Source organism: Phasianus colchicus, chromosome 1 (assembly GCF_987193195.1).
Source record: "Phasianus colchicus chromosome 1, bPhaCol1.hap1.1, whole genome shotgun sequence".
NCBI classification, from domain to species: domain Eukaryota; kingdom Metazoa; phylum Chordata; class Aves; order Galliformes; family Phasianidae; genus Phasianus; species Phasianus colchicus.
The window spans coordinates 16,193,552-16,213,045 of NC_143436.1; the positions used below are offsets into that span (position 1 = coordinate 16,193,552).

The window sequence follows — 19,494 nt, forward strand, 5'->3', positions numbered from 1 at the left end:
AAAGCTACAGATTAATGTGAAGTGGGTTCTGTATTAGAAGAACAAATCCGTGAGCAGAGTGAAACTGGTGAGATGATGCTTCTTGATGTTTCAAACGTAGCTTACATAGGTAGACGTAATTGATTCAGTTTTTATTAGGTTTTAATATAAAGAGATATGTATGCAATATCCTTAAATATGTGAGAAGAGCTTACAGCAGAATTAAGAACACCTGACAAATTATTTTTTCCTTTTTCTATTTTTATTTCCTGTCTCATTGCAGTAGGGACCTCATTGTTTTTGTTTTAATTCTCTCATTTCCTGAAAGAAGAAATAAATTAGCATAATTATGCACTGGATTAGCTAGGATAGTTAGACCATCCACATTTAATGAAAACCTGCTTCTATCTAATTTTATTCCTAACGGTTTTAGGTGATTTGCTGGAGGCCAGTCTTAAGTGTCACCTCCCATTTTTGAACCACTCTATTTACTCTATTTCACAATTCATTGTGGCAACAACCAGTATTGTAACTAATCTGGGGAGACATACTCAAAACTGAGGAGAAACACTAATATTTGACTTTCCACGATAGTAGTTTTGACAGCAAAATAGACTACAAGATCAGCTTATTTAATTAAAAAAAAAAAACCAACAACATTCAATTCTCAAAATGATCTTTTCTTTTTTCCTTTCACAGTCTGTGTTTTGTACACACAAGCCATTGGAAACAAAGAATGGAGAGAGGTAAGATACATATATATATACACACGTGTGTATAAACTTTTGTAGTACATTTAATGCTTGCCATTTGCTCTGAAGAGGGAATGTCATAGCCTCTTGATTGCCATGCTAAACAGTAGAAGCCCTGTATCCCAGTGATGAGTACCTAGCCACATTATTCTCAATTTTCATATCTGTATCCCATTTTTTCATCAAGAGGGGAAGTAAAATAAAATATGTAATTCTCCTGTTTTTGTGAGATATATGAAGTCAAACTATCAATTGGAACAAGGTTTGTGAATACAAGAGAGGAAGAAACTCAAGCAGTACAAGATCTGTGGAACGATTTAGCTGTTGTGATGCCTAGGATCAGCAAAAGTAACCTACAGTTGTAGTAGCATAGCGTTTGTACAGTGTTTGAGAGAAGTCAGGTCCTGCTAAAAATGTGCTCATCAGGCAAAAAGGGAGGAAGAGTGACATATACATCCTATAACTGTCTCCTTGTACGTAGTTATCAAATTCTTTTTCCTTTAATGTTACTCTTTGAAAGAAGTGAAAGTGTTGGAGGAAGGGTGGTCATCTTTCCCTTCTCCTCGTGGGATGTGCTTTTTAGCTGCCTTACTGGGAGGATTGATGTTTACTTAAAGAGCCATTAGAGGAATGAACTATCTTGCTATTGCTCACTGTACGAAGGAGCAGCTGTGATATTCTTGTTTTCAGAACTGATATTTTTTGCGTTTACTACTGTCTGAAGTGGCCAGGGGTATAGAAATCAAAGCTCTTCCCTTATTTTTGGCATTCTTGTTAGCTGTTTGGAGAAGCATAATTTTTGATGAAATTGGGTGGATGTGGATTTCCATTCTGTCAGCCTTAGAGAATTGAATTTTTCTCTTGTCTTGGACAAACGCTCATTAATTGTAGTTAACTTATTGCTCTCTCCAGTCCTGTACTGTATACCTGACATGCTTTCAGTATGCCTACAGGATCACATTCCTCTCATGATTTCTGTAAAGAAATGTCAGATTGGGGACCTAGGTGTGAACTCTCTAATCTTAACTAAGTTGTCAGAAGTAATGGATGTGCACAGAGTTCTGTATGTCTGGAGAGCTAACTCTGGAAATGGAGGAGCCTTTAGGCATTCAAGTGCCGATAAGCGGCTCAGTGCAGTTAGGTAGTGAAGTCGTTAAGTTCTCCAGGTAGCACCTTGGTCTAGGATTTAGCTATGAGAAATTCTTTTTCTGCTGTTGTTGATGTTTTTCATTCTATTCTGTTATTAACTGTTAATTTTTTTAATGTTTAATAGGTATTAATCATTTTACTTACTGTAATTGTCCTGACAGTCAAATTATAGCGTTATTATCTTACTCAAAAAAAATTCCATCTGCTCTCCTTTTTAATAGATCCAAGTTTGTAATGGTTGAAGTGTGCTACTACCTTACAACTCTGTATTGTTTTATGCAATTTTATTTTCCTAATCTAAGCAAAATAGGATAGTGTGCTTGTATTGTATCTTCTCAGTGGTGAGGGAGTGCATGTGGTTATGTTATCATGTGCCAGTTTAGGAATTACACCGTTTAAAACAGACTTTCAGCAAGACAGTTGATAGAAAATCTTACCTTTTTTTTCACTCTGAAAACATAATTATCTTGTCTATCATCTAGGTATAGGTATTTACAAGTCCTTTGACTGTTTATACTATTTATAGTTAGTGAAAGAAGATAACTTCCTTAGGGCAGTTAATCATACCTAATTTAGATGTCCACAGTAGATAAGATGAATCATTCTTTCAAAATGCCTCCAAGTGATAATCAAAAGCCAACATTTCTACCACTTTGGATGTAAAGTTCAGTGAATAGAATCCTGTTCCTAGTAGCTGTTATGACAGTCAAAATTCAGAGATTGTCACAATAGAAGGACTGAGTCAGGATTGCATTTTGTATGTTATGATGTATGATATTTATACCAGTGGTAAAATATATAGCAGTAGGTAGCAAATTAGTTGATAATGTACATTGGATGGATTATCGCATATCTTTATTTTTGTGCTTTTTCTGTCTGTTGTGGTGAGTGCAGTAATGCTGTTATTTCAGTGTCTGTTTATGTGTCATATTGTTGCTTTAAAACACTTGTTTAGAATTTCATTAGCTCATGGAGGTGGAAACCACCTGGTAATGTATGGAGAAGGGAAAACTACAAGACAAATAATAAGATCCTGATGATATGTGTGGAGATTAAAGAATGATGTTCAGTCATGTCAGCATTCTTTACTTTTTCTCTATTCTTTATTCCTTTATTGAAGTTATCTTGCTTCTTTTGCCTAATGATTTTCTTTCAACGACTGCAGAAGATGCCTGGAGATCATAAACTTACTAAATCATTTCATAATCTCCATTATTTCCCTAGTGCTCTGTTCTACCAATGTGCTTTTTTTCCCCCACAGCTAGGATATCTGAAGTGGTTCAATAGAGTAGTTAAATGAAGTCCTCAATTTAATTTCTGAGTAGGTGTTTTCTGGGCCCTGACTCCTGTTTGCTTATGGTACAGATTCCAGTGTTTTACTTGATGTTACTCTTGTACACCGAATCTTTAGCAAACAATTAAAATGTTTAGTTCTCAATGTAATAGACTGTTATTTTTCAAAACAGTTTTTCTGTTGTTACTTGCAGTGTGATCATCAGGTATTTCCAGTAGTAGAATTAGCAACAGATATATCATCAGAATCTAATATTTGGGTTTAAAAACACTCACTTCACCTTACTTTGTGAGGACACATTCAAAATATGACAAAGTATAGCTTACTGCTGTCTGTAGAAGGCTTAAATAATAGTTAGAAAGAATGTGAATTTCCTCACTTCAAAGAGGTTCTTAATTGTGAAAAGCAGAGCAGTTTAAAGTTAAATGTTAAGTAAATAATGGAAATTGGTGAAATATTTTAGCAGTGGAAATTTTACTGGTAATAGCCACTGATGGCAAGGTGCAATTCTGTAAAAATTTGTTTGTTTTGGCTCTTTATTATTTCAGTCCTTGTTCTAGATCATTTCAGAAGGAGCTGTGTGCATGAGTCAGTCACAGGAACTTCTTGGGACCTTGCAAGAAGTTTTCATCCAGAAAATTGACTCTTAATTTTAGGTTTTCTTTCCTGTATACTTACAACTCAGTAGATTATTGTAATAACATAAATGATTATTTATTAGTAAGTGATAATTAAACTATCACTTTAATAAATTGATCTTTAAGATGGATATATTCCCCCTTCTACCGTAAGATTTCAGGTGATCTTTTTGATTGCGCTCCCAGTGGACGCTTAGTGATATGTTTAGTAATTATGTATTTCACTGTAGCATCTACAATTTCATTACTGTTTTCACCTTAATAAGATACACTTTTGAGTTTTCCATGAGTAGAGTTCAGAGGCTGTCTTAATGGGAAGGACAGACTAGGTGCCTCATAATGACCATTTATTGGGATTTTTATTTATTTATTTATTTTTAGGTCACTGTAGTTCCTTTCTATTTTCTGATTGGGAAATACAGAATATACAAGTATAACTATAAAACTATATAGTTTTAACTAACCCACTAATGTTCTATAAGTCTGATATCAAAACGAAACTTATTTTCCATTAACCTCAAAGCCCTTTGGGATGGATCTCTAAATTGAGATGGTAAAAAAATTAAGAAAATAAATAAACAAAATTCCTTTCTACTAGGAGAACTTGCATTAGGAGGTAGCAAAGTATCTTCATCTTAGGAAATACAAAAAATGAACATTTTTTTGGTTTTTTTTTTCTATTTTTTTTTCCCCATTTAATTAGTTAAATTGATTTTCTTTCTCTCCTGAATGACATTTCTAAAGGTATTTGCTTGTTGACCATGTTCAGACCTTAGCTCTGCACAACTGTTAGTGGGGAAATTAGGGCATGAAGGGAACTAATTAATTAACTGCTATGCTACTAGTTGTAAGTCACTGGATTATAGAAATAACCTATTCTACTTTAAAAAGCCATTGTTAATTTGGAAAAGAGATTTAAAAAGATGATGCTTTCTTTATCTTATTAAAAATATAGTCTGATGGGTTTTAGAGGCCAGTATTTTAATGTCATTTACAAGATAAATTTTAATATTCATCCTACAAGTAATTAATTATATTAGTTTAATATAACAGAACTGTTTAAATAGCCTGTGGAAAACTGTTTAAGTAGCCTGTGGAAAAAAAGCAAACAGTTGAAAAACTGAAGCCTCATATAAGAAAAGTAATTTAACATTAAAGACAAGCTAGCTGTGGTACTGAATTCAGTCTTCTGAGTATTGTAAAGAATTTCATTGTAAAGGTAGATGCGTAACACACATTGTCAGACCTCCTCTGTTCTCAGTGATGTAATCAGCAGCATGCTGCATATTTATCTTCTTTCCTCTTTTCCTGATAGGCTTCTGTCATGGCTCTCAAATCAAGTCCAAAACGTTTCCTAGGTGTAATGTGGGTATTGGTTTAAATGGAATATTGTTTTCTAGATGGGAAAAAAAAAAATCAAATTTGAAGGGACTGAAACTATGTATATATTTATTATATTCTCTTGTTTTTAAAAATTAACTGACATTACCATTTTTTAAGTAATAAATATTTTTTCTTTTAAAGTAACTTTCTTTCAGATTCATACATAGAGCTATTTCTAATGGTACTTTAAAACTTAACAACCCGATATATGAAATATGACATGGTCATTAAATAACTTAGGTGAAAAGAACCTTTGTGTTATTCAGCCTCCAACTCGCCTGCTGTGTTCAATTCAGCCTCCTGATTCAAGGAAAGCCGTCTTCGCGATTATGTCAGGTTGCTCAGGGCCTTTCCCAATTCATGTTTGAAAAACTTAAGTGGCAGAGACTGCACTCTCTGGGTGACATATTCCAGAGCTTAATCACTCATTTTGGAGACCTGTTTCACTATATCCCATCATAATTTTCTCTGGCTTCATTTGTGATAGAAGTGCCTTGTCTCTTTGAACTAAACTGTCTGGCTTTGTCTTCTACAATGTTCCTTAGGTATACTACAGGATGGCAGTGACAATAGATCTTCCCTAAACCTTTTCCTCTTCAAACTGAACAAACAAGCTCCATCAGCTTTTCCTCATGGATTGTGTTCAAGCCTGCTGATCAGTTTTCTTAGCATTCAGTGAGTGGGAGACTACCTAGCAGAGCTTTGAATTAAAGCCTGAGGTACAGGGGTTCATCTTTCTTATGTGTTTAACAAGCATTATAAGAACAGTGTATGCAATTTCTTGGTGAGTGAAACTCAGGTCTTCAAAGTAGTATCTTGAAGCTTGGAGCAGTGTGGAATATGCTTGAGAATTGAACCCTTCGGTGATGAACAGCCCTGTGTTTGAGAATTGAATGTTCAGGATGGACAGTCTGTCTATAGATAGTGAAAGTCATGCATTTTAACACATCTTTCTCAATTCTTTTATTCTATGAGTTCATTTGCTATCCCTCGAGTGAATGACATATTTTGAAATTCTTGAGAGCAATTTTTTATTGGGTTCGTCAAATAAATAATTGTTTGCTTCCTACTCCAACAAGAACAATTTGCTCAAGAGTGAGCTCTATCTTAATTTCATTATTTTAGGAAGTCTGGATCAGTGTAATGAGAGAGAGGGCTTTTTTGACCTTACTGTGATTGCCAGTTTTGTTTTCAGGACCTTCTCCAGCTATCCATCCAATCTTTGGCACATCTGTTTCTTCTTATAGTACTCTTCTTTCAGAGTCATATTCTTCACAGAATCATTTAGGTTGGAAAAGACCTTCAAGATCATTAAGTTCAACTGTTGACGTAACCTACTGAGTACTGTAATTTAAGCCGTGTCTCTTAGTTCTGCATCCATGCATATCTTAAATGCCACCGAAGACGGGGACTTCACTACTTCCAGGGCAGGCTGTTCTGTTGCTTCACTGCCTTCTCCATGAAGAAATTCTTCCTAATGTCTGAACTAGACCTCCCCTGGAGCAACTAATGTTTCCTCCTCCTATTACTTGTCGCCTAAGAAAAGAGGCAGACATCCTCCCCATTGCAATGGTTGTAGAGACTAAGCAACCCCAGTTCTGTCAGTTGCTCCTCATATCTCTTGTTTTCTAGTCCTTCACCAGCTTCGTTGCTCTTCTCTGCACACATTCAAGCAACTCAATGTCCTTTGGAGTGTGTTAAACATAGCGTAGACAGCCAGTCAAAACAGGTGATGCTGCCTGCTGACCCTATATTTACCCATTGGTGTGCCCTCACCTTTAATATTCTGTACAGTTCTGAGCTCCACAATGAAAAAAGATGTTCCTTTGTTCCTTGAAAGTGACAAAGTTGGTAAAAGGATTGGAAGGTATGTTCAGAGCTTGAGGATGCTTGGATTGTCAAGTCTGGAGAAAAAAAAAGCTAAGAGGTAACCTCGTTATTTTCTAGCACTTGTGAGGAGGAGAAATTTTGAGAAAATCTTACTGTGGCAAACACTGAAGTGGGCTTCCTACAGAAGTGGTTGATATTCCGTGTCTGTCATCAGTCAAGAGGCATGATCAGTTTATGAAGATACAACCTTTCTTTTCCTGCATGATGATTAAGGAGTCTTCTAGGAGAATTTACTACTTAAATCCACACATACTGGGAAATATTTTCATTGATATTTTTGCATATGTGCATCTGATTCTGTTGGACGTAGGGTGAGAGAGAACCACAGCTGACTAAGTTTTATTAATTTACCTGGTGTGCCTCAGGTAGCTTTGCTAGTTACAACAGTCATCCTAGGACCTAGTGCACATTTTCTTGAATGCCCAGAGTCCTGTCTTGACTAAAACCAGTGTTCATCAGATTTCAGTTTTACATATAAGTTTCTTCTGCTTGCAGCCAATTCCAGTTTTAGAGAGTATTCGTCTAGCTTGCTGTGAGAGTGCAAATGCAAGAAGTAGGAAACTTGAGATGGAAAAAACACTCCTCAGATGAGATATACTCCTGCTCAGAACAAAAAAAATGATGGTCCTCATGCCCCATTGATTTCATTTCTCATTCCTGCTTTGAAACTTGTGTCAGAGTGGCTTCTCATTCTCAGTGCACACCTTCAGACAGTACAAATTGCTTAGATATTGCTGCATATTTCATTTAGTCAGCCAATCTAGCTTCTAGTTTTTTCTGATCTCCAGTACTGTTCAGTGCTCTAAAATGTGCAGTTGGCAGGGGACAATTTTCTGTATATATATTGAGATTTATTTCACCTCAGAAATGATGAGAAACTTCAGCTCACATACATGCAAATTTGAAGCAGAGAGGACTTAAGCCCAGATGTGTATTCCACTCATACTTGTTCCCATAGAAGTGCTGCTTCCATTTCTCAGTCATTTGATACTTAGCCGTAACAGTGACCAGTGCTGATTCAAGAGAGTGTTTTTTACAGCACTCTACCTGTCAACTTTATTCAAACATTTCAAAGAGACTGACTTTTTTCCTTTGAAGCAAACTATATATGTATTTGTTCTTGTTCTGATCAGTTTCTGGGATCCTGTGCACAAATGCCAATCCTTTCTTAAGAGATTCTGGCTGTTCCAGTTGAATATTCCGTATCTGTACTGCTCTGGAGATTTCTTTGACACGCTTCCAAACTGTGCCTTACCCCTTTCATAACAATTGCTTTGGCTTAGGAGAGCTGAAGAAATACAGTGTTTGCTCTTGATCCTGCTTTCTAAACAGTTGGTGCTCTAGGACATGCTTAGAAGCCTTTTTGCAGGGGTTCTCAAGTTTCCAGTGAGATCAGGAAATCATTTTACCTGTCTTCTAAGAACTGAGGTAAAGGCTAGGCAGAGCAATATGCTAATTGACACTGTGTGTTAAATTTTCTTCATCTTTTAATTTTGAGAGGGTCTTGCTTGTTGTAAAGATAGTTTTGCATCTTTGTCTTTCATGGGAGATGCTGGAATATAAATCTCTCTGAATAAAACTCTCATGATTGAACATCTCACAGGATGACAAAGTGAACTTACCTAAGAGAATTTGAATGTGCTATTTAAAGATGCAAATCACCACCGTGACACTTCTGAGGGTTGTTCCTGTTTTTGAGAATTTATAATGCTATGTCTTGAAGATGTGTCAGTTTCTGTTGAATATTTCATTGTACCTGAGGTGGGTGATTGCTTTTCACACAGCAGTCATGCTCTTGGATACAGACTCACTTCTCTAGATGGCCATTGTGAATGAGTGGTGTTGGAAGATATTTGGGTATTTTAAGAGGAAAAATAGTTGCTGAAAGTAATGGAATTTATTTAAATCACAGAAGTAATGTGTCTGAAGTTCTTTACTATTTTGTTTTAATGTGAATCGAATAATGAAAGGAAATTCCTGAGTTTTGAGAGGAAGCAACAGCGGAGTATGCTCTTGTCCTTTCATACCATGTAGATATTAATTTAAATATTCAGGGCTCCAGTTAGAAACTTGGGCTCTGTGTGGTGGCTGCATTCACACCTGTGATATGGAAACTTCAAAAAAACTTTTCAAAAAACTTAAGTTAGAAGAAAATAACTGTCTTTATTATTTCCTTGTCTGCATTTTTGGGTTTAATTCAGTCCTGTCAATTAAGCAATTGGCAGGAAGACTGGAGTCACAGACTGCAGTTCTGAGAAGTTACTAATGATGATCTTTCAGGAAAGTGTCAGTGACCTTTTCAGTAGGCTCTGTTAGAATGTCTTGATATATTCAATATGTAGGACAAAATGAAATGCTCATGTCATTAACTCACTCTTTTTTGTTTTGCTCTCTGTTTCAAAAATACAGTGTCTCAAAAGAACAGTTACAACACAGAACTGTAGTTTTATAATCAGTTATTTATATCTGTGATGCTTATGAACTGAAGTCAATCAAAAGTTATCTTCTTTATCTAAAATATTTTCAGCTCGTCAAGAACTCCGTGTAAACACCAAGGGGAAAAAAGGCATTTTACAGAAGGCTCAGAGATGAGATGTAAAAAGAGAAAAGAGAGCTGAACAAAGGTGAAATAGGAGTAGGATAGTGCAAAAATGATATGCTACTAGCAGAAGAACTATGTTCTCTAATATTTAAATCTACCTGAAATAAGCAGTCTGTGTAAGCTTTTGTTTGCTATTGTCTTTCATGAAGGAAAAGTGGGGTTTTGTGCTACTGAATTTCTTCATCAAATTTTTGTGGATTCTAATTCACTTTAGAAGCTTGTATAGTTTTATAATAGCATTTATAAAGTTTTTACCATATGACACAGGGCATGCACCATCCTTCATGGTGATCTATGAGTTCTTCTGCCAGCCTGTCTTCATCCATGTATAACTGGTCCATTCATGTGAACACAATCATTTTCTTTGTTGACATCTTTTTAAGAAAAAAAATTATATGCTTTTTCATATCACAGTACAGTGTTGGAAGTCTACTTAATTAAAGCATCTTAAATTACTTCCCTTAAATTGATACTTTTCTTTTACAGTTTGGAAGAACAGAAGTAATTGACAATACATTAAATCCAGATTTTGTAAGAAAATTTATAATGGACTACTTTTTTGAAGAAAGAGAGAATCTGCGATTTGATTTGTAAGTTAACAGTCTTCGACTCTAATATTACAATCTCTGTAGACACACTGAGTTTTGTAAAGCACGAAATTAACTTGAAAATAAATAGTGCCTCTTGACATTGAACAAATTAATAAACACAACTGATTTAGCATTTCTTCTTCAGAAATAAATATGTAACAACAATGAGTTTTCAGAAATTGAAGTTCTAACTAATCAAAATGTAGTCATACAGTCATTGCTTTCATAGTATTGTTTAAGTAGTTTGCTTTGAGAACATTTCTGTCTTGTAGACAGCAAAGCAGAGGGATAAGCCCTTCTTTATTTGCGTAAAATCTCCAAGGAAGTCTGTTCTGAAGCCATTTTTTAATATTATACTCTTTAGCCTCTGTGTGCCATTTCTGTATGTATCTTCAAAGCAAATTTTACGATCTCTTGATTTTTATTTTTTATTTTTTGGAGTTTCTGGAGTGCAAATCAATCTGTATATTCATCAAGGCAGAAAGTAAATAGAGCATTAATGTGGATTTTTCCTATAGTAATGGAAAAAATGTATAAATGGTGCCAGATGTGTATGTTAGCAGTATTAATAAACTTACATGTGTTTTTTCTTTCGTACTGATTTTTGTTTTAAGTTGCTAGCAGAGTGTATTCAAATGCTCTTCTATAGCAGTATCTCCTATGTCATACAAACAAGCAAATAAAATAATCATGTCTAATTGTTTTTAGCTTTAACTGTCTTTTTATAGCATGTCACAATGCTGCCTAAGCTAATAAGGACTGTTGGAAGGATGAGTAAGGGAGAAAAAGTACTATTGTATCCAATGCACAGGTAGCAGCTAGCTGTTTCCATCTGGACTTCAATTGTTGAAGGAGTTAAATGAATGCCAAGATAAATTGCAGGATGCTTCTAGGTGGCCAAGTGCTGTTCTTTCCATCTTCACTGTGAAAACCCGGTGTTAATTTTTTTTTTCAAAAATTTTTTTTTTCTAGAATTGGGATGCAGCATAATTAAATCTGCTGAGAATAACTGTTTCCTGCTGTTTAAGTTTTCTTTTAGTATGAGTTAGTCACTGTGAAATAGAGGTTTCCCTTCCAAGATCAGATGAAGCATTTTGGAAATGAAGAGACAGTTGGGGCGGTATAGGAATCCTAATTTGGCTATCCGTTGTTCCTTGTAGGCTGCATGTGTGTTATGGGAGGAGAAAGTGCAATAGAAGAGCAAAAGAAATGAACTAAGGAAAAGAATGTTTGACTCAATCAAAGCAAAGAAAGAGAAGTCTGTGAAGAACTTCTAGATAAGTGTAGTCTGAAAAAGTACTTGGAGCTTACAGGGGAAAGTTAATCTCCTGTTTGATTCTTCATGTACTCAGAAGTGGACTTCTGATTGTTTATTTACAAAAAGCTGTAAACATCATATTCTGTACTTACAAGAAAGACCTGCCTGCTTTCTACTGTTGACAGGCACAAGTTTGAACTCAAAGCCAAATAATGTTTTTTAATGCTTGCCTTACTGTATAGCCAGCCTGTGATTACACTTCAAAGTCCTATAACTGACTGGAAATGAATTACTGTAGTTAAAAATGTGACTCATAGCTGTTGATGGATTAGAACTTCAATATAGATCAAGAAAGAAGCATCTTTAGAAGGCTTCTTTTTTAAATTCCTCAGTAAAATTTTGTACTACAATTGGTCAAAATGTTATTTTTCAAAGAGAGAAAGGCCTGATAGATTTCAGTTTCTGGAGCAAAAAAGAAAAAGGCAGGCATATCTCTGATTCTTGTTCTTATGAGGGTACTGATAAATGAGCATGAGCCCCTGTGTACATCATATAGGACCGATGCCTCAGCCTTTTTTGTGTTGTTGTTTGATGGTTTGTTACTGATTTTGCTAGTGAAGTATTTTTTTTGTTCCAGTAGCATAGCTAGCCCTGACGTCAAGCTATCAGTTGGTTTGGGGGTTTTTTCTTGTGTTTTGTTTTTTTTTTTTTTTTTTTTTTTGGTTTGTTTCTGCTCAGTTTTACCAGACAATGTGCAGTAATTATTTTTCAGAAACCAACAGATAGTGATTCCTGTAGTCATTCTTTCTATTGTTTTTCTTCTTGTTTACAAATACATTTGTAAAACTGGCTGCACTGCACCACATCCAGCTTCCCGTCCTCCTAATTTCTGTTTCACAGTGCATCCCAGCAGGCAGTTATGCTGGCCCAAATGGCTGGTGTACCACAGTGTGGGAATTGAAACATGCAATGAGGACTGAGAGTACTCTTTCAATTCTATTACTGAGTCAAATGGTAAAAATATTACTGGGGATTATCTGACAATGAGGGAAAACTGCTAGTATAAAGATTGGTATTCCCAAAAGCACTTACTGTATTAAATATTTTAAAAATTTTCTTGAATTCACAGTGTATTTTTTAAAAAAGAAATCTGACATGATAATGAAAAGAAGACAATGACATTTTCTAGCTGGAGGAAGAAGATTATGATAAAAAGCTGAAAAGAACAAGTCAAATGCTTGCTAAAAGCAATTTGATTTATTGTCAGTTATTTTTATTTAGTTAGATAGTTTTTCAATTCATTTGACTAAGAAGGTAATTCACAATGTAGTTTGATTTCTGTTAAAAAGATCAATTTTGAAATTTTGTTCTGATTTTTTTTTCTAGATTCCATTGTTTGAACAGGAGTATTAGAATAATTTCTCTTATTAACCTGTACTCCGAAAACCATTTTATTTTAGATAGCTAGTGAACAGTAGTCTTGTAATCTGTAATGATTTGATTTGCCTTTCTCACTGGTGAGACTTCCATTCATGTATCTTTTTGTGCAAATTTCATACTGAAATACTGAAGGAATTGTTTGATTTTCATTTTTTTACACTGTCCTCAGATCTGTCATCTGGCAAGTTGGATATAACTTTCTTTTTTGTTTTTAAAGCTATGATGTTGACTCCAAGAGCCCTAATCTATCAAAGCATGTAAGTTTTTTTCCTGGTTATTACAATTTCTTCTGCTGAAATGCTTTAGCTTTCTTAATTTATTTACTTTTGAATGTAATTAATACCAGATGCTTAGAGAGAATTACAGAGGTTGTGCTGTTGTTAATAACAAGAATAATGCTCATGAGTATAACTTTAATGGGATATATTACTATAAAGGGCACATTTAAGCACACGTGTATACCTTTTCAGGAGTTGAACTGCAGCATAATTTTTTTTTTCAATATCCATCCAACACTTTGAAAATCCATTCATTTTAAGCTGCTATTTATGTAACAAGGAGATGGAATATGAAAATTACTGGATACAGTAAAATTATAAAAATAAAAAATAATGTCTGTCATTAAAGAAATCCTGGATTGTCAATCCAGAATTCTCACAAAGATCCTGTGCAGGCTTGAACTCTTTCCAACATAATTAACTTTCAAGAAATTGGTGGACTCGTACAGTCCTTCATAGAAGAGCAATCTATTAAAATGCTCCAGTTTAGTAAGGAAGGCTTTATAATGTTTTTGAAGATTCTTAAGATTCTTAAAACCTTCTTTGAAGAGGAAGCTTCAATTTTTTTTCCATCTCAGTTTTATTTTTGTTGATGAAAAAGGCAACATAAAAACAGTATAATTACACAATTACTATTTAGACACAATATTCAGTAGAATGTGTTTTACTCTAAAGAAAAACCTAAATTGATGGAAAACCTTTTGTTTTTCCCTGTAGAAAGCACAATTTCTGAGTTCTCTTGTTACTGCTTTTCAGGATTTTTTGGGACAAATGTTCTGTACACTTGGAGAAATAGTAGGATCACAGGGGAGCAGACTGGAAAAACCAATTGCGTAAGTATGTCATTCTTCAGTGTTGTTTGAATACATACTGCTTCATGAGGTGAGAGTTAGGGTTGTTGTTTTTTTAACTGTGAGTTCTAATGCAGGATTTTTTGTCAAATAGGTTATATTGTGCATGAGAGAGAGTTTGAGTATAATGATCTTAAAAATATTTTCTTTAGTTAGCGTTGTAAATAGTTTATTCTCGTTAATCTATGCTTAGGAATGACGGTTGACAGAAAAAGTTTTGGTTTAGTTCGTATCATTGAAAAGATTAAATAATTGATTTCTGCTTCTTAAGGAAACACATTTCCAATTTTTTAACATGAACACTTATTCTCTAGGTATCCTCATTTTTTATATTATAATTTTTAAAATGTTGAAGTTACAATTCTTTATGATAAAAAGCTCAAGCTTAAAGAGGGTAGATTTAGGTTAAGTGTAAGGAAAAAATCTTTTACAGTGAGGGTGGAACAGATAGCCTAGGACATGGTAGATGCCCCCTCCCAGGAGATTTTCAAGGTGAGGCTGGATAAGGCCCTGGGCAACCTGATCTACCTGTGGATATTCTTGTTCATTGCAGGGGAGCTGGATTAGATGGCCTTCAGAAGTCCCTTCCAGCTCTAATGATTCTGTGATTGCATAATTCTATAAATCACCTTTCTTTAAAAATGTGAAATGACTGGTAACCCTGATGTTCCTTTAATTTTACATTCTGCTTCTGTCTTAATTTTTTTTTAAATGATGTCAACTACTAGTAACATATACAGTGATAATGTTGCTAATGTTTATTTTCTGAGGAATGTTACCAATATGTTTATAAACGTCTCTAAAATACCTGTAAGTTTTCACAGTCATCTTTATTTTATATAAGTAGCTAGAACTAGAGTTCAGTGCCAGATGAAGTAATAGCTGTGAAGAATTTCCATTTCTGAAATTCCCCGAGTGTTGAGTCCTTAACAAATCCAGCCATTTTATTTATCCAGTTTAAATAAAGGCATTAGTCCAAATGAATCCATACCTCAAAGCATCTGTAGACTTAAGATGTGAATACATGAGTACTTACTTCCTCAGCCAAGGAATAAATAACTTTCATCTCAAATTCTCAAAAGTACGTTGTCTCCAGTCAAAGAGGCTTGGTATCTGCATGGTTGCATTGAAATTTGTCTTTTTATTTCTTTAAAATATTTGCTTCTTCTGTACTTGATAAAAATATTTGGCTTATATCATCTAAATCTACTAAATTGCCTTGTCATTGTTAAGGAAATGATCTTTTTATTTAATAGATGGCAAGTTTGGACAACTGGGTAGTAACCAGTAACACTATCATTATTAAAGAAAGTTACACTTTTACTTCAGCAAAACAAAAACCAAAAACAAAACAAAGAACAGTTAAAATTGATATAGAATGAGGTTCAAACAAGCACACAAGCTAAATTTCCTTCAGAAGAAAATGTGTTCCTTTTACTAAGCTCTTGTCCTATCCATGGATATGAAATTGTCATGTTGCATAAATCTGCGAAGAACCGTTTTTAGGTGTACCCATTTATAATCCAGGTAATAAAACTTACCTGGATTCATAGAATCGTAGAATCGTAATTACTCCCATAGTGCAAGTATAGCACCTTATTTCATTGATTTAAGCATGGATTTAATGTTGGCTATCACTCAACATTTACAGAATCATTTGTGCTTAATGAATCTCATCAGAATCCTTTTGATAGCATGGAACATTGTTATCAGAGCAATATAAGACATAAAACTACCAAAGCATTGAGATACCATATCAAAATATCCTCATAACCCAACCAAAAGATAACTTAGCCTGCAGATTAACACATCATAAATCTGTATTGCCTTTTGTTCAAGCATCAAGGAAGAAAACGCTTTGTTTCAAAGGCAGACTTTCCTACTTTTATTAATCACAGTAATACAATTTCCAAACAACAAGACAAATATTTGCTATTAACCCAACAAAATCTTTACCCATCAAAAACTTTATGTGATCTATGGATTTTTCTGTTGCTGAGAGGATTTTATGTTTGCAACCACTATTCGTGTGGATATACAGATATTTAAGGTGCAAAACATTTGAGAAATACTACACTAGTTATTCCTTAAAAAAATGCTGTAGTAATTGAAAATAACAGGTTTTTTTTCCTAATGTAATCTACGAATTCAGGTATGTCACACACTAAAAGCACCTATTTAATGGTATAACTGGACACCTTATGTGATTAATATTTTTTGAATTTAGTATATTTGTTCATTTTGTTTGTTTTTTTGTTTGTTTAAACAGCAGCTGCACTGCTGTGAATGACCATGAATTTGTTTACTGTGCTGTAATGTTCTTATCACATTCTACCGGATTCAGTATGAATAATTTCCTCAACGCAGGCTTCCTTGTAAATGCAGGTGAAGTTTTCAGGCTTAGGAAACCTTATATATAAATAATAATGATGAAAAGCACTGTGTGGGTTGAGTTGTTTCTGTGTGATTCCTTAGGGAAGAGATTGCATTTGTACATTGTAGATATTGTGTCTTCCATGTAGCGACTAAGCAGACATCTGTCAGTAATAGAAAAATATTTGTCTGGATCAAACTTTGGTAAAAGCACCACAAATGGCAACTTATTCTGACTTTGTATTCAAATAACAAGAATTAGTATCATCATGAAGTACAATTCACGTCAGTTGTAGGCTTTTTCCCTAGATTTTGCTAATGTGAAGAACTTTATGTCACTAACAAAATATTAAGAAAAATTAACATTTCTATAATTTGTATCAAAGGAGCTGGTTAATATTGTGTGCAGGTGGTCCTAAATATTTCAGCTTCATAAAAACAGTGGCCAGCTTCAAGAACTACGCATGATAGCCATGATTCTCTTTAAATAACTTTGAAGTATTGAAGTGTGTCATGCCCCAAACCTTCTCAGTATCTACATCTAATTAAACTCTCAGGTTTTTACAATTCCAACACAGGTGTAATCTTGGAGATAAACCTGGGGTTTCATATTGTTGTGCCAAAAAATAATTTCTGGTTGTCTCTGGAAGCTTTTCTGGATGAAATAACAGTTGAGAGCAGCCATTTAAATTGATAAGTAGCAAAAGAATTTACATCATTATTGAAAGTTAATCTAAGTGTCCATATAGTATTAAAAAAACTTTATAAAAGCTAAAATATTTTGTTAACAAAAAGCACACTTTGTATAATTACATTTTGAAAATATTTTAAGTTTCAAAAATATTTTAAATAAAATTTTGAGTCCTTCAGTTTCTGAAACTTATGCATACTTGAAGTAGACCTTTTTGAAGGTCTTTTGAACCTTTGAGAGGCTGGTTAACACTGCACTGTAGGTAGGCACTCCTATTATGCTCTTCCAGTCCATTAGCCTTGGTTCATGTTTTTTCTGTAAAGGTCTTACTTCCAGTCATTTGGTTTTTTTTTACAAAGGCAGATATCAGCTGTTCGACAGCTCTCACTGTATAGTTAATTCTTAGAAACTGAGTGACAATTAAAACCTTGAAAAATATTTGCAAAACATTTTCACACAGTATTTTCTCAAAGTAAGACTTTGGTTTACCTTCCCTAATTTACATCCAACTGCAGGTGATTCAAATTGATTTGTAATAATTGTAGGCTCTTAATTCTCTTGCTAAAATCCATGAGCATTGTTATCATTAGTGCTGTAACATCCTTTAACAATACAATTCACATTTTCTGTAGTTCTTGGAAATTGAGTTCACAAATGTATTTCTGCTGAATTTCAAGGGCTTCCAAATATGCATAGTTTAATCAGCCAATAACTGTATTTACAGACTTGATTTTTATGACCAGTTCTTTGTAAACCCCTACTCTGAGACCTCTCCTGTCCCCCAAGCCCTCCCACCCAAGAACAATGGCAATATTTATATATAATTTATTTTTAAATCAGGGCTTAATTTACCTACACATAAACAATTACATTAATGTCACTATGCATTTTGTTATTATTTCCATTATCTGTAGAAATAGGATTGTGCACACTGGAAAGTACTTAAAGGGTAATGAGAATCTTTAGCTTCTCAAATCACCTCTTCAGGGTGTGGAAGGTTTCAATGTCTGCAGTATAATTCCAGGTAACTCCTACAAATGCACTGTTTAAACTTAAAAACACACCTACGCACACAGCAACATAATGTATGTTCACTTGACTATTTCCCTAAGTGACTCGAAAAACTACCCAGAAAAAGCAACATATATAAAGTGTTTAACTTCAGCAACCATTTTGGTTATTAGACAACAACGTCTTGTGATTCATCCATCCTGGGTATGAAACTTTTAATCACCTGTCCAAGAAATAGCTTTGAGGATGAGTATGTGAAGTGGAGATGAGATGGGTATATTAGATTACTCCCAGAGCCTTCTGAGGGGAGCTCTTACTCCATCAAAATTGGGGTGTCAGGTGGTTGTGCAGTCTGCTTGTCTGTTCACTTGAACATTATCCTGTGTTTGAGACAAGGGGTTTGCCTGAATTTGTTTCCTAATACTAGAACAAATACTCTCAAACTTATGCTAATAGCTATGATAATTTAGTTTAACTTATGCTATGAAATTGTGAATTACACAGTGTACTGCATTCTGAATGCCATTAACTATTTACACTAGATGTGACTTGGGAGGGAGGGAAAGAGGAAGGGAGCCTGTGGTGACTTGACAGAGGCAGGGGCTGACTTTGAAGGCACTCATATTAACTAAAAGAAACCTTTCTGATTTATTGAATGTCTTTGTAGTTTATTCTGTCTTAAATGTGGTATATTCTTCAGCACACTATAACATTTTTCTGAGTTAGCTCCTGAATTTTATTTTAAACATGTAGATGAAAAATAATTTGTTCAGTGGTTTATCAAGTCTGGAGTGAGTAACAGATGAAATTTAAAGTCTGAAATTGGCTATCAGAATCTTCACTGATATCCTTCCCTCTCTTATCATTATTTCATGGAACCAGTTGTTTCATATAAACCATTATTTATGTGAACCAATGTAATACATTCTCATTTGGCTAAACAAGTATTGTTTAGGTTTGCTCTGTTCCATGTCGGGCAGTGAATGGACCCAAGCCAGTTGTCTTTTTGAAAAGTTTCAAAATACATCTTCATTTTTGTATAAATGGTGTGCGTAGATATTTGTTAATGTTGATTCTTTTCATCTCAGTGTTTACATTTCATTTTGTTGGAGTTTATGACAGTGCCATAGACAACTGTGGTGAATTGATTTTTCGCTCTGGACTTTCTGGAGTCTGGTTACCTTGATGTCTAGGAGACATTTGTTGTCTTATTTTGTTCATTACATTTCATTTTATGATTGTTTGCTTATACAGGTGTGTTTTATGTCTCAGTGTTCTTGAACCTGATGATCTTACGGGTCTTTTCTAACCTAAA

General features: G+C 34.4%; 1 protein-coding gene across 1 annotated transcript in view; it reads left to right on the forward strand.

Annotated features, from left to right (window-relative positions):
- The window catches only part of CPNE8 (copine 8), a 93,319-nt gene that overhangs the window by 20,337 nt on the left and 53,488 nt on the right, over positions 1-19,494 (forward strand). Inside the window, exons 3-6 of the mRNA XM_031601727.2 lie at positions 679-725; positions 10,174-10,277; positions 13,193-13,232; positions 14,010-14,086. Of these exons, the coding sequence (XP_031457587.1) occupies positions 679-725; positions 10,174-10,277; positions 13,193-13,232; positions 14,010-14,086 (268 nt within the window). The remainder of the gene's footprint in view (positions 1-678; positions 726-10,173; positions 10,278-13,192; positions 13,233-14,009; positions 14,087-19,494) is intronic.